The following is a 20567-nucleotide window of genomic DNA, read 5'->3' as shown; positions in this document are numbered from 1 at the left end:
AAAAAGGAAGGTAAAAGAGTTGAACACAATATTAAAGTCTAATCATACTCAACACAAACCATTGACAGGGAACTCAAAGTCAGAGATCGACAAAGGGGGTTGACTGTGGATATAATCATAAGGATGAATAGTATAGGATGGATTGTTATGGATGGTGTCCCAGAATGGACATACAGTATTTACATACATGTATTGCCTTAATGGAGGGGGCTCTTCCTGTTCAGCTTTGGAAACTGATCAGAGATCAATAACGTACTTTGATCAGCTACTGTGCTTTCACACTACGCACAAGCATTGAGTTCAGGGACTGAATCAATGTCAGGAAGCAAGCTAGAGAGAACGGCCTCAGGAGCCAGCCAAGGAGCTCTGAGCTCGCGGAGGGAGAGGGAGGAACTGAAAAGCAGAGGGACTGGTGTTAGGGGGGGTGGCAGAAAAAAGAGGCGCGCTTTACCTCCTCCTCAGCCTCTTGGTCTGAATCTGAATCCTTTGAGGAGCAAGAAGCAGCGAGAAAGAGAGAGGGAGACCAACAGAAAGAGAGAGAGAGAGAGAGAGAAAGAGAGAGAGAGAGAGAGAGATAAATAGAAAGAGACAGAGAAAGATGGATATAGTAAAGAAAGAAGGGGAAAGACAAAGCAGGCAAAGCAGTTACCAAGGCAACAGAGCAAGTCAGCAGCCAGCCAATAAGGCAAGGCCAGAAGGAGGAGAGAAGGGCACTGAGTTCAATACAGCTGGCAAATCTATCAAAACCCATATGGAAACACAGCAAGCAAAGTGAGAATTGGCAGACATTTAATTTAAAAATGTGTGCCAAGATGGTAGAGCGAAGTTGTTGAGAAGGTTATCTCTATATTTTCATTGTTTTGTTGGAATTGCACTTATCATTAATTTGTTGATAATACTTGACAATACTTCTTACAATAGTCAAGTATAACATTAGCCTGTACTTGACCATTAACAGAAATAAAGATTTCTACATATTGGTGGAGGGGTCTGCGTCTTAATTTGTATTGCTGTGTTGAATTTTCCACACAGAACGTTTTGCCAACTGTATCTTGTTTTTAACTCTTGCTTAAAAACATTCTGTTCCTAGACCATGCAAACAACCCATGGTAGGCAACAATAGTATCATGGGTAACAGGAAAAGAAAATGCATGCAAGAAAATAAAACAGATGGCTCCAAAAAACAGAGAAAATGCGTCTGACACTTCATAAAAGATGCAGCATTTAATAAAACATATGCTCATTTAATAGGCAGCTTTCAGTGTTCAATCAACACTTTTGGCAAAGTCACCATTTTCAAACAGATGCCCCAAGATTGAAAAGACTGAGGGTGGTCATGTGATGCGTGTTCTGGGGTTGTTACCTTTGAGTAGTTTGGGAGTGAGATGTTGAGATTGCATATGGCGGTGTGGGTTAGAGTTCTATAAGTCCGCGGCTCTTTCATGAAGGATAGTCGTCCGCAGGGCTCTTGTGTGTTGTCTCGAATCTGAGAATAAACACGACACGAGGAATCAATGAACAGAAATGGAGGTGAGAGTCTGTGAGAGAGAGAAGAAGAGAGAGAGAGAGAGACAAACAAACACACAAAGAAGAAGACAGAAAGACAAGACAAGAAGACAGAAAAAGAAATACACTCACTTTAATGAAGAGGGCTAGTCTATTCTCTTTGAAGGCATAGAAACTTAAAAGATGGTGCTGGCCACTTTTGGTCAAGGGAACCAGGTTTCCAAAGCAGTCTGCATAGATTGGCTTCCCTTCCAGTACCTGTAGAAGATCACATGCAGATTTTTAAAATGGGCAATATGAATTAATCTGTAAGACACGTAAAGACATTTGTGTGTTCTCCTCAATGAGGTTAAATAAAATCATCCACTTTTATTAAATATTGGTTTATGAGTTGATGTTTTACAAAGACAATAAGGGTAGAATAGGAAAAAAGCTAAACCCTGCTTTTTCATTTTTAATGATACAGTCATAAATTCTGCCTGTAGGATCAACCCTCCACTGCACAAAGGCACATCTGAACATACAGTGCCCTCCACAATTATTGGCACCCCTAGTGAATATGAGCAAAACAGGCTATAAAAAAATATGTCTTTGCTGTTTATCCTCTTGGTCTTTCACTCAAAATATTCACAAAAATCTTACCTTTTCATTGAAGCAAAATTATTGAAAGAAAAAAAAACTGTTGACATTAAATAAATATTTTCCCCCAAAACATGTGTGCCACAATTATTGGCACCCCTAGAAAAATATTATAATTAAAATCTAACTGAAGTATATTTCCAGTCATGTTTTACATTTTTAAGTTCACCTGTTTGATAAGGAACTCTTAAGAGGTCAACCATGACTTCCTGTTCCACTGGCGAACAAATATGAGGTGGCACAGGCCAAATTCCATTAGTCATTCATCACTATGGGAAAGACCCAAGAACACAGTGACAATGTGCGACGGAAAGTTGTGGAGCTGCACAAATCAAGAAATGGACACAAGTAAATCTCTAAAGAGTTGAAAATACCCATTTCCACTATCATGGAAATAATTAAGTAGTTTAAAGCGACAGGAGATGTTAAGAATCAGCCTGGAAGAGGACCTATCTGTAAATTGACCCCACGCACCGTGAGGAGGATGGTTCGACTGGCAAAAGAATCTCCAAGGATCACAGCTGGAGAATTGCAGAGGTAAATTGAGTCTTGGGTTCAGAAAGTCTCCAGAACTACCATCAGACGCCACCTCCATCACCACAAATTGTTTTGGAGGGTTGCCAGAAAAAAGCCTCTGCTGTCAATCAACAACAAACTAAAGAGCCTACAGTTTGCCAAATGTAAGTCAGACTTTCAATGGGACCGAGTTATATGGTCAGATGAGACCAAAATAAAGCTTTTTGGCAACAAACATCAAAGGTGGGTTTGGCGTAGACAGAAAGATAGCCATACAGAAGAGACCCCCATACCCAATGTGAAGTATGGTGGCGGATCTTTGATGTTGTGGGGCTGTTTTGCTTCCAAAGGCCCTCGACATCTTGTTAGGAGACATGGTATCATGAACTCCATCAAATACCAGCAGATATTAAATGAAAACCTAACAGCCCCCTCTAGGAAGCTTAAAATGGGCCGTGGTTGGACCTTCCAGCAGGACAATGATCCGAAGCACACCTCAAAATCAACACAAAAATTGTTCACCGACCACGGAATAAAGATTTTGCCATGGCCATCACAGTCCCCCGACCTAAACCCCATAGAAAATCTGTCGGAAGAGCTGAAGCCGAGTATACAAGCGTTGACCTAAGAATCTGAAGGATCTGGAGAGATACTGTATGTAGGAATGGTCTCAGATCCCGTGCCATGTGTTCACCAACCTCATCACACATTATAGGAGAAGACTCAGAGCTATTATCTTGGCAAAGGGAGGCTGCACAAAACATTAAATTAAGGGGTGCCAATAATTGTGGCACACATGTTTTGGGGAAAAATATTTATTTAATGTCAACAGTTTTTTTTTCTTTCAATAGTTTTACTTCAATGAAAAGGCAAGATTTTTGTGAATATTTTGAGTGAAAGACCAAGAGGATAAACAGCAAAGACATATTTTTTTATAGCCTGTTTTGCTCATATTCACTAGGGGTGCCAATAATTGTGGAGGGCACTGTATCTGTCCTCGGTCCACTCCATCCATGGGAGCGGTGGGCACCCACCTCCACGTCTCGGCTGCGGGCCACTTCAACGAAGTTCTCCTGCTGCTCCAGCGTCTTGTCGATCTTGTCGTCTGTCATGCAGAAGCATCGCAGGCGCGCCTCAATGGGGTCGTGCGTTTTGGCGAAAATGACAAATTTGGCCATGTAGGGGACACATATGATCTCCTGGTACACCTGCGAGGAGAAGTTCACCGACTCCTGGACCTGCCGGCAGTCTATCAACCAGAACCTGATGAAGGACAGAGAAGAGGAAATTAGCATTAATAACAGAAGCAAAACAAAACATGTGTAACTAAAAGTCAAGCGTGTCAGATTTGTCACTTCTCTTAGTGCTGCCAGACATAACAAAGTATGCTCAAACTCAGTACTCAAAGGTCAGTACTCAGCAGGTGCCCACAATGTAATTCGATCAGGTGTGGAGGTGGTCATAAGGAGTGTGAGGGGTTACCTGGCTGAGACGTTTGTTGTGAAGGACACACAGTCGTTGATGAATGTTAAAGGTGTGGTTCCTGTGATGTCCTCCCACTGTGCTGGTGTAGTTCCTCCTGTCATAGAGCGAAACATAACAGCAGTGAGGTCAGATATCAAGTAATAACAATAATTGACTGTGTATGTGTGCACATATGCATGTGTTTGTGTACTTGCTGTTTATTATATACTGTGTGTGTATGTGTGTGTGTTTGTGTGTGTATGTGCGTGTGTGTGTATGTACGTGTGTGTGTCACCTGTGATACTGCATAGGAGTCGTAAAGTGGGCGTGTCCCCTCCAAACCCGTTCAGCACAGGGTCGCTATTGCTCTTGGGAATGGGAATAGTCATGGTGATGGGTTTGTGGAACTTCCGGCGTCTTGGTTCTAGCGTGACGATGGGGCTGAACGTGGCCTTGTTCCCCAGGATCTTACGTACTGTGTCCACATGCATTGGCTGGGCCTGGTAACACAAACCAAACACATCTCACTTTCACACAAAGTTTTTTTTCACTTTTTTCAGGTATCTGTTGGTTTATGGATACTAGTGGTCATATGGAGTTCGAACTTCAGTTCAAGTCCTTTTTTGAGGTTAATTTATTCTGTCAAGATCCTGATCAGAATCCCTTTCAATCAGGACACTCAATAGATAGTAAATGAATGGCTAAATTGAGCTGGGTCACTATATAGAAGCAGCAACAAACAAACACACAAATAAATAAATAACTTGTTTTGCCTTCACAAAGATATTCTTGCTGTGTGTTTTTCTATGACCTGGACTGGGACTGCTCACCTGTAGGCTGACTCGGATTCTCTTGGTGAGAGCGCCCTCTGGGAAGACCGCTTGGACCTGCGGCACCACAGTGCTGCTCAGGATCCCACCTTCGGGCCCAATCTGATTGTAGTCCTGCTTAATACGGGACACCACCGCAAAGTATTGTGGGAAATCTCTGGTAATGATGCGGCAGATGCGCTTCCTTTCCAACTCCTCAGGGGGGTCGAGCTCTGGAGGACACACACACACACGCATCCACAAACACACACACACACACATCCACAAACACACACACACACACACACACACACACACACACAAACACAAATCCACAAACACACACACACAATCACCAAAAAGAGACAAAAAAATTACAATGAAATGAACTGCTGACTCTTCACAGACTTGATTATCCATTACATTTTTATACCAGCCAATTACAACCTGGTATTAATTTCAATGTTGCCAACTAGGACTTCCAAAATATGCTTGGCCTAACAGTTCCACATGTTGCCTTGAAACTTAATTTGGACATAACTGAACAACATCTGTCAGCATCTTTAACATCTTTCAAACATAATGGGTCATAAGTTGAAAATAACGCGTTGCATATCAATGAAAGTAGTTTGTGATGGCACTAGTGTTTCCCCCGCTGTCTCATGTTCCCTGACTCGTCTGTGGCCCTCACCCTCGTCCATGCCGTTGAGTATCTGGTTCAGCTCCTCTTCTGTGAACTCGTGGTGGTGCTCCTTCCAGCTCTCCCCCGTCTCACTGCGCAGGATCACCAGCTCCCTCTCCTTCCCCCTGAGCGCAGCAAAGTGGGGGACCTCCACGATTACCGGCCTACAGCGTGGAGCAGAAGGAGGGAGCAGAAGTCAGAAGGTGAAACTGGAAATACAGCTGTGTTTGTTTTGTCTGGATTGAGTCAGTTGGTTACAGTCTGAGTGTTTGTTTATGGTCTTTGACCAAAACAGTCTTAAAGTGTTTGGGTCTGGTTTAGTGGCTTGCTTTGCTCTACCTCTCAAGGCTTGAGGGAAACATTGTTTGATGCTTGAGGTTTCATTTGCAGTTTGCTATTAGACTGTCCAGGAACCAGTTTAGCAAAAGCCCTGGCAGTAAATGGATCATTATAATAAAAAAGACAGATGATTATTGAAAGTTACTACTTACTTATGATTTGTCTCGCATCAGACAGGGTTAAAATAACATTGTCCATGGTGTTGATTTTATGTATGTCGTTTTGTGTGTGTGTGTGTGTGTGTGTGTGTGTGTGTGTGTGTGTGTGTGTGTGTGTGTGTGTGTGTGTGTGTGTGTGTGTGTGTGTATGTGTATGTGTGTGTTTGTGTGTGCGTGTTTGTATGACAGAGAGAGACACTTTACCATTTGCCAGGGTGTCTGTAATACTACAAGCTTCACAACACCATGATAGATGGATGAAACACTTCACTACAGCATACGTATGGCTGTGGCAAATCATGCTAAACTAAAAAGGATTCACCAAAAATAAAAACATTAAAAAACAATACAACTATGGGATGACATCACAGCACTGAACAGGCACAGCCAACTACAGGAGCAGAGGGGCAAACCAGGACCGGAAATGAAATAAAGTAAAATAAACAGTAAAAAAAAAGTAACAAGGCTAGCAATGACACAAATGAGCACAAGGGCACAAGTAAATAAAAAAAACAAAAAAACAAAAACACAAACACACCGTATCACATTCAAGGTAAGAGGGGGTTGGGGAGGACGATAAAGGAAAGGAGCGAATGGGGACGACGAAGCATCCATGGATTGTTTCGTATGCGTCTCTCCTACCCAAGGAATTTTGTTCCGGGAGGCCCGAGCTGTAGGATGCGGCTAACCAAACTCTCGCCCTCATTGAGTGGGGGAGGGGCAGTGGGCAGGTGCAGTTTACTGCACGCATTTCCGTACGCAGCAGTGGGAGAAAAGAGCATAGATGATTCAATGGTTGCTATTCGCTACTCGCTATTGCTTTGTCTCCTTGTGAGCTTTTCGTTTTCTGGAGGAAAAAATAAATGCTACTACTTTGGTCTGAGATACACAAATGCACATAACACTGGTTGCTTCTTGCTATTGTTTTGTCTCCTCGTAAAGATTATTTTGGTTTAAGGTACACATATGCAAATAAGACCGCCAATGGTGAGACCTGTTTCTTATGAGGACAGTTAATGTAGAGCTCTTGTTCAGATATTGGTTGCTTGGTCAGATTTGATTGACACCTCAAACCAATCATAGAAGGGTTGATGTTTGTGATAATTTGCTCTAAGTGTTGACTCAGTAATGTAATATAAAAAAGCAAACTAATTATTTGCTGCTGTGAGAGAGAACCATAATCCTTTACATTTTGTCTCCGCTGTGGGTGCGCATGATACAGCATTGCCATATCTCCACCAGAATAAAATTTAAAAATTCAAAATCCTGTATTATAGTGAGTATAGCAAAACAAGAAGTGAATAAAAAGTAAATAAAAAAGGGGGCAAAATGTGGACATTGCTTCTCCAAATCAGCATTCAGTTGATAAAAGCTTTAATCAGGTTAGTGTAAGTAAGTCATTATAATGCTCATGGAAGCGCTAGGAACAAGCAAGCACATCAGTCATTCTGGTGGGGTTAATTAGAGATAAGACACCTTTCTAAGCTCCATGGGTTGTATTCCTTTGTGATGCTTTCACTTTTCCCAGAGTTCAATCTTGCATTCTTGGCCCACAGTAAAGATTATTTTTAATACCAAACATTTAAATGTCCTTAATAGTGGCACTAATTCCAAAAGAAACATAATATCATAGTCTATAGTATACTTGCCCTACCAACTGACCTCTGTAGTATAGTAGCCATATCATCTGAGCTCCCAGCGTGGAGCGGTAACATTTCATTAGTTGTGATATGTGTATCCTAGCACTCACTGTTCCTAACTGCTCTACATACCTTCTGCTGTTCACATCACCTTTGGTGCTCTAGCCTTCAGTTAAATAGTCATGAAAAATATATCTCGAGTTCACACACATCACCAAAATATGCCTCCTACTCTCTTGACTGGCTTCCGACCTCTGACCTCTCTCTATGTTATTCATGTAAGAGTTCATAACTGCTCTCTTACCCAAGGAACTGGGCCCCGGAGGGCCCCACTTCAATGAGGCGGCTGGCGAGGCCCTCACCCTCCACCATGGGCGGCATGGTGGCCAGGCGGTGGCGTTTCACCAGGCGGCAGGTGACCCGTGTGGGTGCGCCGCACTTCTTGGGCGGGATGATGATGCGCAGGCCGTTGTGGCGACACCCTCGCATGGCTCCCCCCCTGGCGTCCACCATGAAGCTGACCAGGAAGCTGTAGGGAGGGGCCGGGAAGAGATGTTCATAATGTTATAATTTTTATAATTATATTTATGAGATGTGTAAATCTTTTAGAAATACAGGAAAACTAAATGTGGTGAATAGGTGAACAGGTTTATTCACAACATCAAACAGGTTTGGGAGGATGAGAACCTTGCAGACAGTATGTAAACAGTGGCACGGTACCAAGCCTGGTAAATAAAAATGCATTAATTTGCATTAGTTAAAATTGCATTCAAATTAAAATACTGGTTGACAAGATCCCAGACCAATAAGTGAATAACTTAACATGCAATATAAAGTACATTATTCAATATATTGCTAAACATGAAATAATGTTAAATATAATTTGATGAGTCGTTGTCAAACATTGAGTATTTAGTAAATAGCTTTCAGAGACACACTGGAAGGGGAAGACACCACATTGATGTGAATGTGAGGGGCTGACATGTAGTAGAATAATCCTGGAGCACAACATGCACCATGGACACGGGCACACGGGCACACCAGCAGATCCTGATGCCAACAAGTTATGGGCAAATGCACATGACATAATGCTTCAACATGCACACTGGACATATGGACACACGTACATCAGACCAACACCACTAGTGGGCTAATGTCAGAAATAGTTACTATCCATCAATCCCTCTGGAATGGTATCAGATAGTAGATTTGATATGTTTACATTTGTGACTTAATGACAGGTAATATAGCGTAGCTGCACCGTTAGCGGCCAGTCTGTTAAACAATCGGCCAGTCTGTTAAACAATCCATATGCTAAATCTATTTATAGATTAACATGACAACGCGAACGTAGCCGATAACACGCGCATGCCGTTATTATATCCTGTTATGATATCTCAGATATCATTTTACACACCATTCTCCTGGATTAAACTATATGGAAAATATGGGGATGTGCAGAGAGGTATGGACATTACAGACATGTGCTTGCAAAACCCCACAGGACGTTTGCAATACTCTTTAACAGTAAAAATGTCTTTATAACAGTATAATCATCTTTATATTGGTAGTATTTGCCATGTACATTTAGAAGACAAATAGCAAATAGTCATAGGAGGTTGCACCAAATGACATGTGAACAGGTATAAAATCTCTGATGCACACTTATATGATGGCATTGTGGGATTATGCCTGAAAGGAAAGTAAACGTGAAACACAGGCAACATTTCAGTTAGTGGTGGTGATAAAACAAGACAAGTGACCGCAAACGACACGCACACACATGAGTGAAGATTTGACCTGGAATACCTCTGGAAAACTCTGGGGTTTCAACATGCACGGTACAAGCCAACGACTCTTTAAAATAGTCAAATTATCTCACATGTAATTGGTCTTCACCAAGTCACAAGGAGGTCGAAAGGAGGACAGGTAGTCCCTCGTCTAGGTTACACTGACTGAAATGTAATTTCTTTCAAAACGGCATGGACCCCAGAGTGACCCTTGAGGCACCCCAAGTTGTAGAGGCACAGACAAAGAGCTGTCCACACGTCATGTACAACAGGACACACTGAAACTGGGGCAGACAGAGGTCAAAGTGCAGTGGGTCACCTGCTGCCTTCATGATCATGGCACGGGGTGGAACGGCTGAAAAGAGAACAGAAACCCCAGGACAAACAAGAAGAGAAAGAAAGAGGGAGAGCGATAGTAAAATAGCAAGAAAGATAGATATAACATAGATAAAACAAAATAGATCAAAATCGACCTATAAGACTGGAGAATGGAAGTCAGACAGAAGACAGAAGGAAATATTGTTTGAAGGCACAGATCAGCATTGCCTGCATTCCAAATTTGTACTCAAATCACTGTAGATATAATCTAAATAAACATTTATAAACATTTGTAAATATTTGAAATATCATCACTAATACTAAACCACACGCAGCAGTGTTGTTAAGTCAGTACTGTTTTTATTGTTGTTCAGCCTAACCCTAACCCTATCAATGTATCAATACTGATTACATCTATATCAGGTGGAGGATGCAATGACCTCAAATGCAACAGTGTAAGTGAGCTCACAAGGACCATTCAGTCCTACATATCTGACCTTTTTAATAAACACATTCCAGTTTTTATCACGCAATGAAATAGGACAGGATACTCTGACAGTGATGCCAACTAAAATCTCTGTGCCAGTGGCCTGTGAGTGCACCATGAGGGCAACTATGTTGCTCTATTGGGTCATTTTCCAGACAAATGAGCTTTACAGAGTGGGGTTACAACTGGATTACAGAAAGTCATGATACTGTTGTTTTGGCTGGAAAAGCACTTTCAGGATTGCTAGTTTTATTATTGTTTGAGCATTGCGAAGGAAGTCAATCACGTCTGGACGGGAGTTTTGATGAATGCCTAAAGCACAGTGATTACATTGATACTGTGTGTGTCTGTGTGTGTGTGTGTGTGTGTGTGTGTGTGTGTGCGTGTGTGTATGTGTGTGTGTGTAAGAGAGACAGAGAGAGAGACAGATAGAGAGAACAAATAAGAGAGAGAGAGAGAGAGAGAGAGAGAGAGAGAGAGACCGATAGAGAGTGAGAGAGACTAAACTACAACTAACACCTGTTCTGCAGCAGCCCACAAAAACTGTTTTGAGTATAGCGGACAGTTTTACATGAAGTCTGAAAGATGTGGTGAGCACATACCCTGAGTGGACAGGACTGGAGGACAGGGCCACATTGTCCAGGTTCTCATTTCCCCAACTCAGCCTGTAGGCGTCCTTCTCACTGCTCCTGCCCAGAGAGGACACCTGACACACAGAAAATGTGTACAGAATTGTTATAAAATGGTTGCTTACAGTCATTGTTGCTGAAGCTACAGTGAAGCACACACAATTCAAAAGGCAAAGAAAGGCAGTCTGTTTGGTACGTGCTTAACATGACCATCGTAAATCCACAGAAGAACATGTGGCTTCAGTTAAAACACTATTGTGTCTTCTGCCTTGCAAACCATAGAGATTAAACTGAAAATTACTCCCAACCGTATTGGGCTATCTGAAAACCTGAGCTCATTGCATACACACTCCATACAAAACAGTGTGATGTAGGGCACAGACCTGGTGACTGGCGAGTGTGTCCTCCAACATCCCATCATGCTTGGGAGAATAGTAGCTATGGTGACTTGGCGTGTAAGACCTTTCAGCACTGAGAACAGTGAATTTAAATAAGTTACCATGGAAAAATAACATCTGAAAGCAGAAGGTTATTAACTGAGAACAGCAGATATTTTCTCACATACCTTTGCAAGTGACTGCAGGAAAAAAAAAAAAAACAGCAACAAACCGAAAGCAAAAGAGAGAGCAAGAGAATTTGATTAGATTAATGGAAACTGGAACATTGCAGAGAACATGACAAAAGATTCTTTATCCTCAGTTCTTTTTCCCAGATAGAGAGCAACTGTCCGGGTACTGATAAAGAAGCCCTCTGTATTTTCTATTAACCATCTGAATTTACCTTGTAAGCAAAACTATATGGAAATCACCTGGCTTATGGGTGGATCAAAGATCTGATAGTTCTTTCCCTTTTTGAACCTCAATGACTACACTGCCTTTTACACAAGTATTTACACCTGGCGGTGAACGTGATACCTTTCAGATCGGCCTCCTTCCATACTGTAGCGCAGGTAGTTCATGCCGTCTAGGTAGTGGCCTGGGAGGGAGTCGTCTCCCAGCTCCCGCAGGTCCTCGGCCCGCAGGTACTCTCCTCCGTCCCCGGTCATGGTGTCATCACCTGGGGGAAGCGGAGAGTGAAAAGAGTCAGGGGAAGTATGCGAGAGGTTATGAACCAGAAACTCACACACACATGCATGCACGCAGGCACACACACACACACACACACACACACACTAACAGGTTCTCCAAGCACCGATTCAATGGAAAATTATTTCCTGTTGTTACTTTTTCAGTTAAGCATCACAACCATGATTCCTTCTACTCTACACTGAACATGGCCTGAGCAGCAGTGTGTATATGTCTCAAGGACAGAAGTGAGCACTACTGCAGCTGTTGCCATTTTTGCACAGCAGGGGGCAGCAGTGCTACTACGCTAGACTTAAAGCAGAAGACACCATTACCTGGTGTTATTTTTCAGTTAAGCATCACAACCATGATTCCTTCTACTCTACACTGAACATGGCCTGAGCAGCAGTGTGTATATGTCTCAAGGACAGTAGTGAGCCCTACTGCAGCTGTGCTACTACGCTGGATTTAAAGCAGAGGACACAGTAGGTAGCTAGGGAGAGAGGAGAGAGTACAGCACGACACATACTGTAGTTAGACAGTCGGCTTGTGCTGTCAACAGCATATTGCCTGCCTGGGAAGAAGTAGGAAGGACAGAATGGTGGACATACAACATGAGGAAGACTGTGAGTCCTTTGGTGTTCATTTCTCTCTGGATTTGGTTCATGTTGTTTAGGCTTTACCTCTAGTCAAAATGGATGTCGAGTGGGAAGTTCTCCAAACAGAATTGTATTTAATTGTTTCTCTCACCCTGAATTGTATTTAAGAAACAAATCCACACTAAATAAAAATAGAGGGAAAAGCTAGTGTGCAGCAGTGCACTTAACCAATTGAAGATAACAAATACCCCGGTTTCATGTAGACTTACTGGCTGTAACGTATGCCTAGACGTAATTGAAAACATGAGAGGTAAGACAACCTGGAAAGAAAATAGAATGAAACTAGCTGGACAACTCTTGATGAATATGCCTGTGGGAATGAGAAGGACTAGTTTCCTACGCCCAGACTGCATTAATGATATGAACAGCGTCTCAGACTGTCTGAGTGTGAATTTCAAATCCTCTCTGATGTGACAACGCAGAAAATGCTCGAAGGAAAAAAGTACTTTTCTCTGAGGCCTTCCATTTGCAATTCAAAGAGCATTCCCCCTGAGCTCTGCTAAAGCTCTAAGGGAAATAGAAACACACCTCAAAGAGCTTCTCCTTGGAGCTTAATGCTACAAAAATACCAAAAAACGAAATCATGACTTGCTTACTTTGAATAACAATAACAAAGTCTAATTTACATAATTAAAGGGAAGTCCTTATAAGAGTTACTGTATATGGTGTAATAAGATGAGGTTTATGTTTTCCTTTGAAGTGGTCTGTATTGACATTAAAATGTATTGCATAAATAGTCCCATACTGTAAGCTTCATACAAGCACACCTTTCAAATTTCACAACTTATCACTGTATTCTTTCAACAAATTTGAGAGAAATATCAGTATTCACAAAAAGACAAACTCATGCAGTTATTACACAAAAGCCATGCCCAGTGCTGCAATCCACTCCTAGCAACCCTGAGACTTCTCCAGTTGCCACGGCGACAGCAACTCCACTTACTTACACTGTCAATTTCCATAGCAACACACTTGAGCTCAACGTTACTGCAAGTCTTGCATCCAGCAAACACACACACACACTCAGGTTACACACACGGAACACCACCGCCTTATGTGTACCTTCCAGATCCATGGAGTCATCTGAGAGCACATCATCCTCAGGTTTAAACCTGAGCTCTACAGGAGTGACACAGAGCTCCATAAGGTTCCACTGTCAGCCTACTATCACTACAGTAGCAGAACTGGCTTTAACAGGCTCTAACAAGAACTTTCAATTCAATCAAAGAAAACATCAACATTTGATTTCATTCATTAAAACTTAATGTAAAGAACTGTGTTAGCGCTTTTTTAAAAACAGGTGTAATTGTAATGGCAAATAAGAGATAACGTAGGAGTATCTGCTGGTCTGAGTACACTCGGCTAGATGAACCACATTAGGGCTGAGCTCACCTTCCTCATCGGAAACATCCAGGACCTCAGTCATGGTCTCAGGCACATTCAGTTTGTGCTTCTCCGTCACCGTCTGTTAGGGGGACAAACATATGTGTATAATATATGTTTTAAAGTGCAGTCAGTGTTTTCTTGTTGTTGTTGTTGTGAAACATGTAATGTAATAGCATCTAGACCTATGATGACACCATATATCTAAAGGATAACATTTGAGAATTGTTGCTGTGTCTTCTGTGCATGTTTATGTCATTTATCATGCCCTCAGAGTTGCAACATCATTCATCAAGTTCAGAAACATTTAAAAATTTTGTCAACAAATGTGACTTATTACACCTTTAACCAGGTAGACTACAGTGGTAAAGTGATTCATGATGATTTAGAGATGACCACAAAAAGGCCATGAACAGACAAGAGTGAGCTTCCTAATCTACCAATGAACACGACTTTCTGTGCAGGGGTATCCATGGGCTGAGGCTCACCGTTGTTGAGGTGATGATCTCCTCGGTGACCACGCGAAGTGTGTCCACTACAGAGATGTAGCCAAGGCGACGGGCGATTGCCAGAGCTGTGTTCCCATTCTGAAGACACAAGAGCCACATAAGGTTTCACTATGCGTGTGGTTGCCTCTGTGTGTGTGTGTGCGTCTGTGTGTGTGCGTCTGTGTGTGCGTGTGTGTGTGTGTGTGTGTACATGAGTGAGAGGAAGAGGATGTGTGTCTTACTGTCTATTTGCGTGTGTGTGTGTGTGTGTGTGTGTGTGTGTGTGTGTGTGTGTGTGTTGTCTCACTCACCACAGTGATGGCGCTGGGTTTGGCCCCGTGCTGCAGCAGCACATTGATGATGTGTGTGTTCCCCTGCTGTGCAGCCTGATGGAGTGGAGTGTATCCATTCTGTGGGGGCAGGACCAAACACAGACAGCAATAATTACCACTAGTCACTAGACAATAGACACACCAGTCACTTCACCTTTGTGTCTACAAACCAACCAAACCAACTAAAATAAAATAAACCTAACCTAACTTTACTTAACCAAACTAAACTAAACTAAACCAAACTAAACTAAACTAAACTAACCCTAACTTAGCTTAACCAAACTAACCCTGACCTAACTTAACTAAACCAAACTAAACCTAACCTAACATAGCCTTAAGTAAACTAAATTAAACTAAACTAAATAATAATAAAATAAAATCATAGTCATGCTTCATTGTCATTGGAAAAGTGGACCCTGGCTTATTCAATAGTCTAGACTAGAGAAGCTGGACATGAACGTTTGAAGCTTAAAGGATGAAGGTTAAAGGTTATTATTCGTTATTACCTTGGTCTTTGCGTTAACACTGGCACCACTTTTCAGCAGGAAGTTGACCATCTTGGCATTTCCATAGTGGCACGCGACAATCAGAGGTGTGTATCCCAACTAGACAGCAGAGAAGAGCTCACGTTCAGAACACATCCAACATTCCTCCATCATTCAGGGGATCATTTAAGGTTTTGTTATGGGTACTGCTCTTACTTTGGTTTGCTGGTCAAGGCTGGCCTCATTTTTGGCCAGAATCTCTCCCGCAGCAACTTTGTCTTCCTGTGCAGCCAGATGCAGGGAGGTAAGTCCACTCTGCAGGTGAAAAAATACAATCAAAACCAATACTGAAACTGTAGTATGTGTGCATGCATGTGTCAAAATACTGCAGTGTGTGTGTGTGTGTGTGTGTGTGTGTGTGTGTGTGTGTGTGTGTGTGTGTGTGTGTGTGTGTGTGTGTGAGTGTGTGCATTGGGATGTGATCATTTACTTTCAATTACTTTAAAGCCATGACAATCCTCTAGTTTTATGACCACCTCAGTCCCCTAAGGCTATCTAAAACCTTTCATCTCAAATAAATACAGGTTGAATTTACAATCATCACCGAGACAGAAGTGGGCTGGACCGGGGAACCTATCAGTCATCCCAGATATCCACACTCTTATCACGACAAAACCACCTGCAGGGGGGAGGCCAGCTGTCATTGGCTGGTTCCTACCCAATCAAATCACACTGACAGGTTCTAATCCCCCCTACTCTGTATGGTGCGCATAATGACATGATATCTACAGTGAGGACTGAGGTGGTGATCCAGCTGGGTAAATGCACTGCCTGTCAGTTTGATAAATGAGTGTACGCTGGTGCTCACAGGGTTCCGTCACTGCTATGGCCAAGCAGACTCCCACCTGGCCAGCCAAAGAGGCATCAGTCTTTATTCTAGATACTGGGGAGTCTCGCACTGGTAACTCCATGTTTTCATACAGTTATTAACCCTAACCTCCCTCATAATATTCTCCCGCTGTCAAAACCCTAGACTCAAACATAACTAAAGGCAACACCTGCTAATAACTAACACCTGCCATAAACTCAGAAGGTGTTCAGATTGTGAGATAATATCTGATCAAACTGGGTGACCTCCTAACTAGTGACAAGAGCTGAAAAATTCTGACGCTGTTCTCATGTTTGGCAGCTCTACCTACCTGCTAGTGTGTGATCTCCCCTTTTTCACCAGAACGGTTCCAATATTCAGGCATGTTTACATCCATCTGCACAAACACACCCTTGCTAATTGATCAGTACCAGCGATCCTCCCTGGTGGCTCACCTTGGTGGGCATGTTGACATGGGCTCCCTTCTGCAGGAGCAGGGCGGCCATGTCGCTGTGGCCCTCCTGGGAGGCCAGGTGCAGCGGAGTCACGCCCTGCTTGGTCAGGATGTTGGTCTCGGCTCCGAACTGCAGCAGCGTGGTGGCGATCTCCATCTGGTTCTTCTTGGCGGCAATGTGGAGGGGGGTGTAGCCATTCTGAAGGCGGGGGGACCCAGAGGATAGCGGTGAGTAGACACACACTCACACACACACTGTCTCACATATTTATATACACACACATGGACACACACTACCACTAATGAGTGTAAACATAAAACACACACACATATTAAATAATACATCAGCAAAGAACAAATAAAAAGGTTCAGGAAAAGAAACTGTTGTCTTGGCAACAAATCATCCTAGATATCCACATTGTCTTGTAACCAGAAGACATAAACACACACGATCATTAAACCACCAAAGCCACTAATGGACACAGTGTAAATATAGAACATGTCAGATAAAAAAATATAGCAATGAAGTGCTAAAGAGAGAGAGATTGAGAGAGAGAGATTGAGAGAGAGAGAGAGAGCAGTGTCTCTGTGTTCTTGTCCACTCCTCTCCCTCCTTCTGCTTAAGGAGGCGCCCTGGCAGAGGAGGAGAGTCTCACCTTGGCCATAGCGTGGGGAGAGGCCCCTTTGTCCAAAAGCAGGAGCGCCACCTTCTGGTTATCATAATGCGCGGCGACATGGAGTGGGGTGAGGCCGTTCTGAAAGGATGAGGGTGAGTGCAGGATTAGACCGGCTGTTAGTTACGCTTAAGCAGTGGTTAAACTTAAAAAACACTCACACAACACACACATGTGTACACATATACACACAATCACACACTGAAACGCACAGATGATTAAACAGTTACTAAAAAACACACACAGATTAGGGAGAGAAAGTTGTTATTGTTATGATTCATGTTAATATGCAAGCGCATGGGGAGTTGTAAGGTTTCTTATTAAAAGAGGAAGAAAAATTGCCTTGTTTTCTTAATTATTAAAAAAAGATGATGCTCCCTATAAATGATATAACTGAGAAAAAGCGTTAATCAAAAACTAGTTCATTTAATCAAAACTATGCTTACCGGTACTCTTGCAGTCAATATCGCCTCAATATAAAAATATCAACATGCTATTTAAATATCTTTTTTCCGTTTACATGTCTTAAATCGGGAATTAGGAATTTCATGCGATACAAGTGTAGCATATAAGTACAGGGCAAATCATATACAATAAGAAAAACACAATTCAGACAAAAATCTCACAACTCAAAAATCCATGTGAATCTTGAGCCTTACTTTGCCAGAAGAGTCAGGGGGTGCACGCCGCTGCAGCAGGAGTTGTGCCACATCCAGGCTTCCGTACTTTGAGGCCACATGTAAAGGAGTGAACCCTTTCTGCATGGGAGACAAAAGTCAAGGTGTTCATATGGCAGTAGAATTACATCAGTAAACCAGAAATTCCCTGTAATTGAACCTCAGTGATTCAAAACTACTTAAATCAAGGACTTGGTGTGCAAAAAAGACCCAGATTACCTCTTCCATGGTTTTCTTTCCGGTAAAGTGGATTACTGTAATGGTCTCCTAAAAGAACATTAAACAGCTGCAGCTCATTCAAAATGCTGCTGCTGCTAGAGTTGTCTCCAGGACCAAGAGAGCAGAGCTCATTTACTCCTGTTCTAAAATATTTACATCAGCTTCCAATTAGTTACAGCATAGATGCGGAAGTTGTGCTACTAGTTTATAAATCACTAATTAGTTTGGGCCCAGAATACATCTCTGACTTGTTTAAAGACTATAAACCGAGTAAGGCTCTTAGATCAATGGACTCAGGTCAATTAGTAGAGCCCACAGTCCAGACAAAACATGGTGAGGCAGCATTGAGATGTTATGCTGCATGCAACTAGAACAAACTGCCAAAAGATCTTAGATGTGGACAAAATGTAGAAAAAGTAGCATTTATCTTTTCACGTACCTATGACTGAGCTCTAAAAACATGTCTACTGTGTACTGTCTTTTTATTCTTTATATCTTTGTAATTTTATATTTTATTGTTTTGCTTTAGTTTTTCCTTTGGACATTCTTTTTGCTTTTATTTATGTAAAGTATACTGAATTGCCTCTGTGTATGAAATGTGCTATATTAAATAAACTTGCCTGGCCTTGTGTACATAAAGTGCACTTCACACACTGTTTTAAAAGAACATCTGAATTTTGACAAACAGCAGAGGGAGCTGGTGAGTCACATCACCAATGACGATATAGGCGTGTCCCCCTCCTGGTCACATGATCCTCATGTTTACAGCCCAGCTTGGGGCGGGGATGGGGGAGGGGGAGGGGAGGGGAAGGAGGAGGGGGAGGGAAATCCTCTGGTACTGGATTATGAAAAAAATGACTGATGTGGAGGAGATGCTGTCACGCCTCCTCAAACAGTCCAGGGTCTCTGAACACTCAGTTATTAATGAAGGGATCAAAATGGTGTCTGCTTGTTTGCCAGTCGGTCTAACAGTTTACCGTTAACCATGTCTGTATACAGTATGTATTTCCAAACGAATTCAGCCAACATAATTGATGAGAAAAGAAATAATTGTGATTTATTGTGTATTATTAGTAAATATTTTATCTTTCACGATTGTCTAGACCTTTCTATGATTACTCTGATATTCTCTGAACATAAATGCATTTCACACAGGTCAACTGTCTGAGATTTTAAATAATTTACTGACATAAAAGAACTGGTAGTTTTGCTTAACGATGGATGTACTACTACTATAAAATATACAGGAGAGCCAGATATCCCTGCAACAAGAAGTGTAGCGAGCAAGGAATATGTCTATCTGCTAGTTTGTACACGTGTGGATGGCAGAGTTCATGTTGGAGATTTTTCATCCATGAGAGGTTGAGAGAGAAAGGCACAAGAGAGATACAGAGGAAGAGGGGAAAGCCACAGTGGGAGAAGAGAATAGGAGAGAAGCACTGTGATTCATCCCAATGCATTTAGTAGATCCGTCTGAGTGTATAGCCTCACCTTAGTGGCGAGCGAGTGCGACGCCCCGGCCTCCAGAAGCACCGACGCCACTTCCACGTGTCCCTCCCGGGCCGAGATGTGCAGCGGAGTGTAGCCGTTGTTAGTAGCCGCGTCCGGGTGGGCCATGTGCTGCAGGAGGAGCTGCACGATCTCCGTCTTCCCCAGCCGAGAGGCGATGTGGAGGGGGGTCTGGTCCTCCTGCAGGGGGGGTAGAGGGTCCAACACCCATCGGTCAAACAGGCTTCTTGTGAAATGGCCGTTAGTGTGATCTATTACCTGATCATATGATATGTTATAGGGTCATAGGACCTGTCAGGTAGGTTAAGTGGTCATATGGCTTGTCGGAAGTTATGTGTTTAGCTGTTATAGTGTAAACTGCTGTTTGTGTTCTGACACCTGTGTTGATATTGTTGAATTCCGTGTCAGATGGGCCATCACGCGATTGAATGGTCTTGACATTTAAACCATGGCTTGACCTGACATTTTACGATGCAATTATCATAAATGTAATTTCAATTTTTATAACTCTGCCTCTGATGTCAGACTAGGATTGTGCAAATAATGAGGTCAAAGATGACAGAGGATGATAAACACATAATTATTTGTTATCGGAGTAATTGGATTTAGACAGACCCATAAACAACTGCTGGATGAAATATATAAATATCAAATTATAAACAACCTGAAGGCTGAGAGAGAAAGGTACCGACAGGGTAAAGCTACATTCTGACATCTATTTGGATTTCATATGAGTTTTTTGTGAGTTTTCATGTGAGTTGTCTCTTTTTTTTTAAAG

General features: G+C 42.4%; 1 protein-coding gene across 1 annotated transcript in view; it reads right to left on the bottom strand.

Annotated features, from left to right (window-relative positions):
• The window catches only part of LOC105907238, a 95504-nt gene that overhangs the window by 27115 nt on the left and 47822 nt on the right, over positions 1-20567 (bottom strand). The window contains exons 14-34 of the mRNA XM_031585544.2: positions 19772-19969; positions 18044-18142; positions 17367-17465; positions 16712-16909; positions 15605-15703; positions 15410-15508; positions 14883-14981; positions 14572-14670; positions 14093-14165; positions 11892-12033; positions 11543-11554; positions 11361-11448; positions 10951-11054; positions 8058-8282; positions 5626-5780; positions 4956-5167; positions 4421-4625; positions 4144-4240; positions 3696-3924; positions 1639-1764; positions 1364-1486 (exon numbers count right to left, since the gene is read on the bottom strand). Coding sequence (XP_031441404.1) covers positions 1364-1486; positions 1639-1764; positions 3696-3924; positions 4144-4240; positions 4421-4625; positions 4956-5167; positions 5626-5780; positions 8058-8282; positions 10951-11054; positions 11361-11448; positions 11543-11554; positions 11892-12033; positions 14093-14165; positions 14572-14670; positions 14883-14981; positions 15410-15508; positions 15605-15703; positions 16712-16909; positions 17367-17465; positions 18044-18142; positions 19772-19969 — 2781 coding nt within the window. The remainder of the gene's footprint in view (positions 1-1363; positions 1487-1638; positions 1765-3695; positions 3925-4143; positions 4241-4420; positions 4626-4955; positions 5168-5625; positions 5781-8057; positions 8283-10950; positions 11055-11360; positions 11449-11542; positions 11555-11891; positions 12034-14092; positions 14166-14571; positions 14671-14882; positions 14982-15409; positions 15509-15604; positions 15704-16711; positions 16910-17366; positions 17466-18043; positions 18143-19771; positions 19970-20567) is intronic.

This window comes from Clupea harengus, chromosome 18, assembly GCF_900700415.2.
Source record: "Clupea harengus chromosome 18, Ch_v2.0.2, whole genome shotgun sequence".
NCBI classification, from domain to species: Eukaryota; Metazoa; Chordata; class Actinopteri; order Clupeiformes; family Clupeidae; genus Clupea; species Clupea harengus.
Note: the sequence above shows the minus strand (reverse complement) of the source record. Positions and strands in the feature narration are given on the sequence as shown.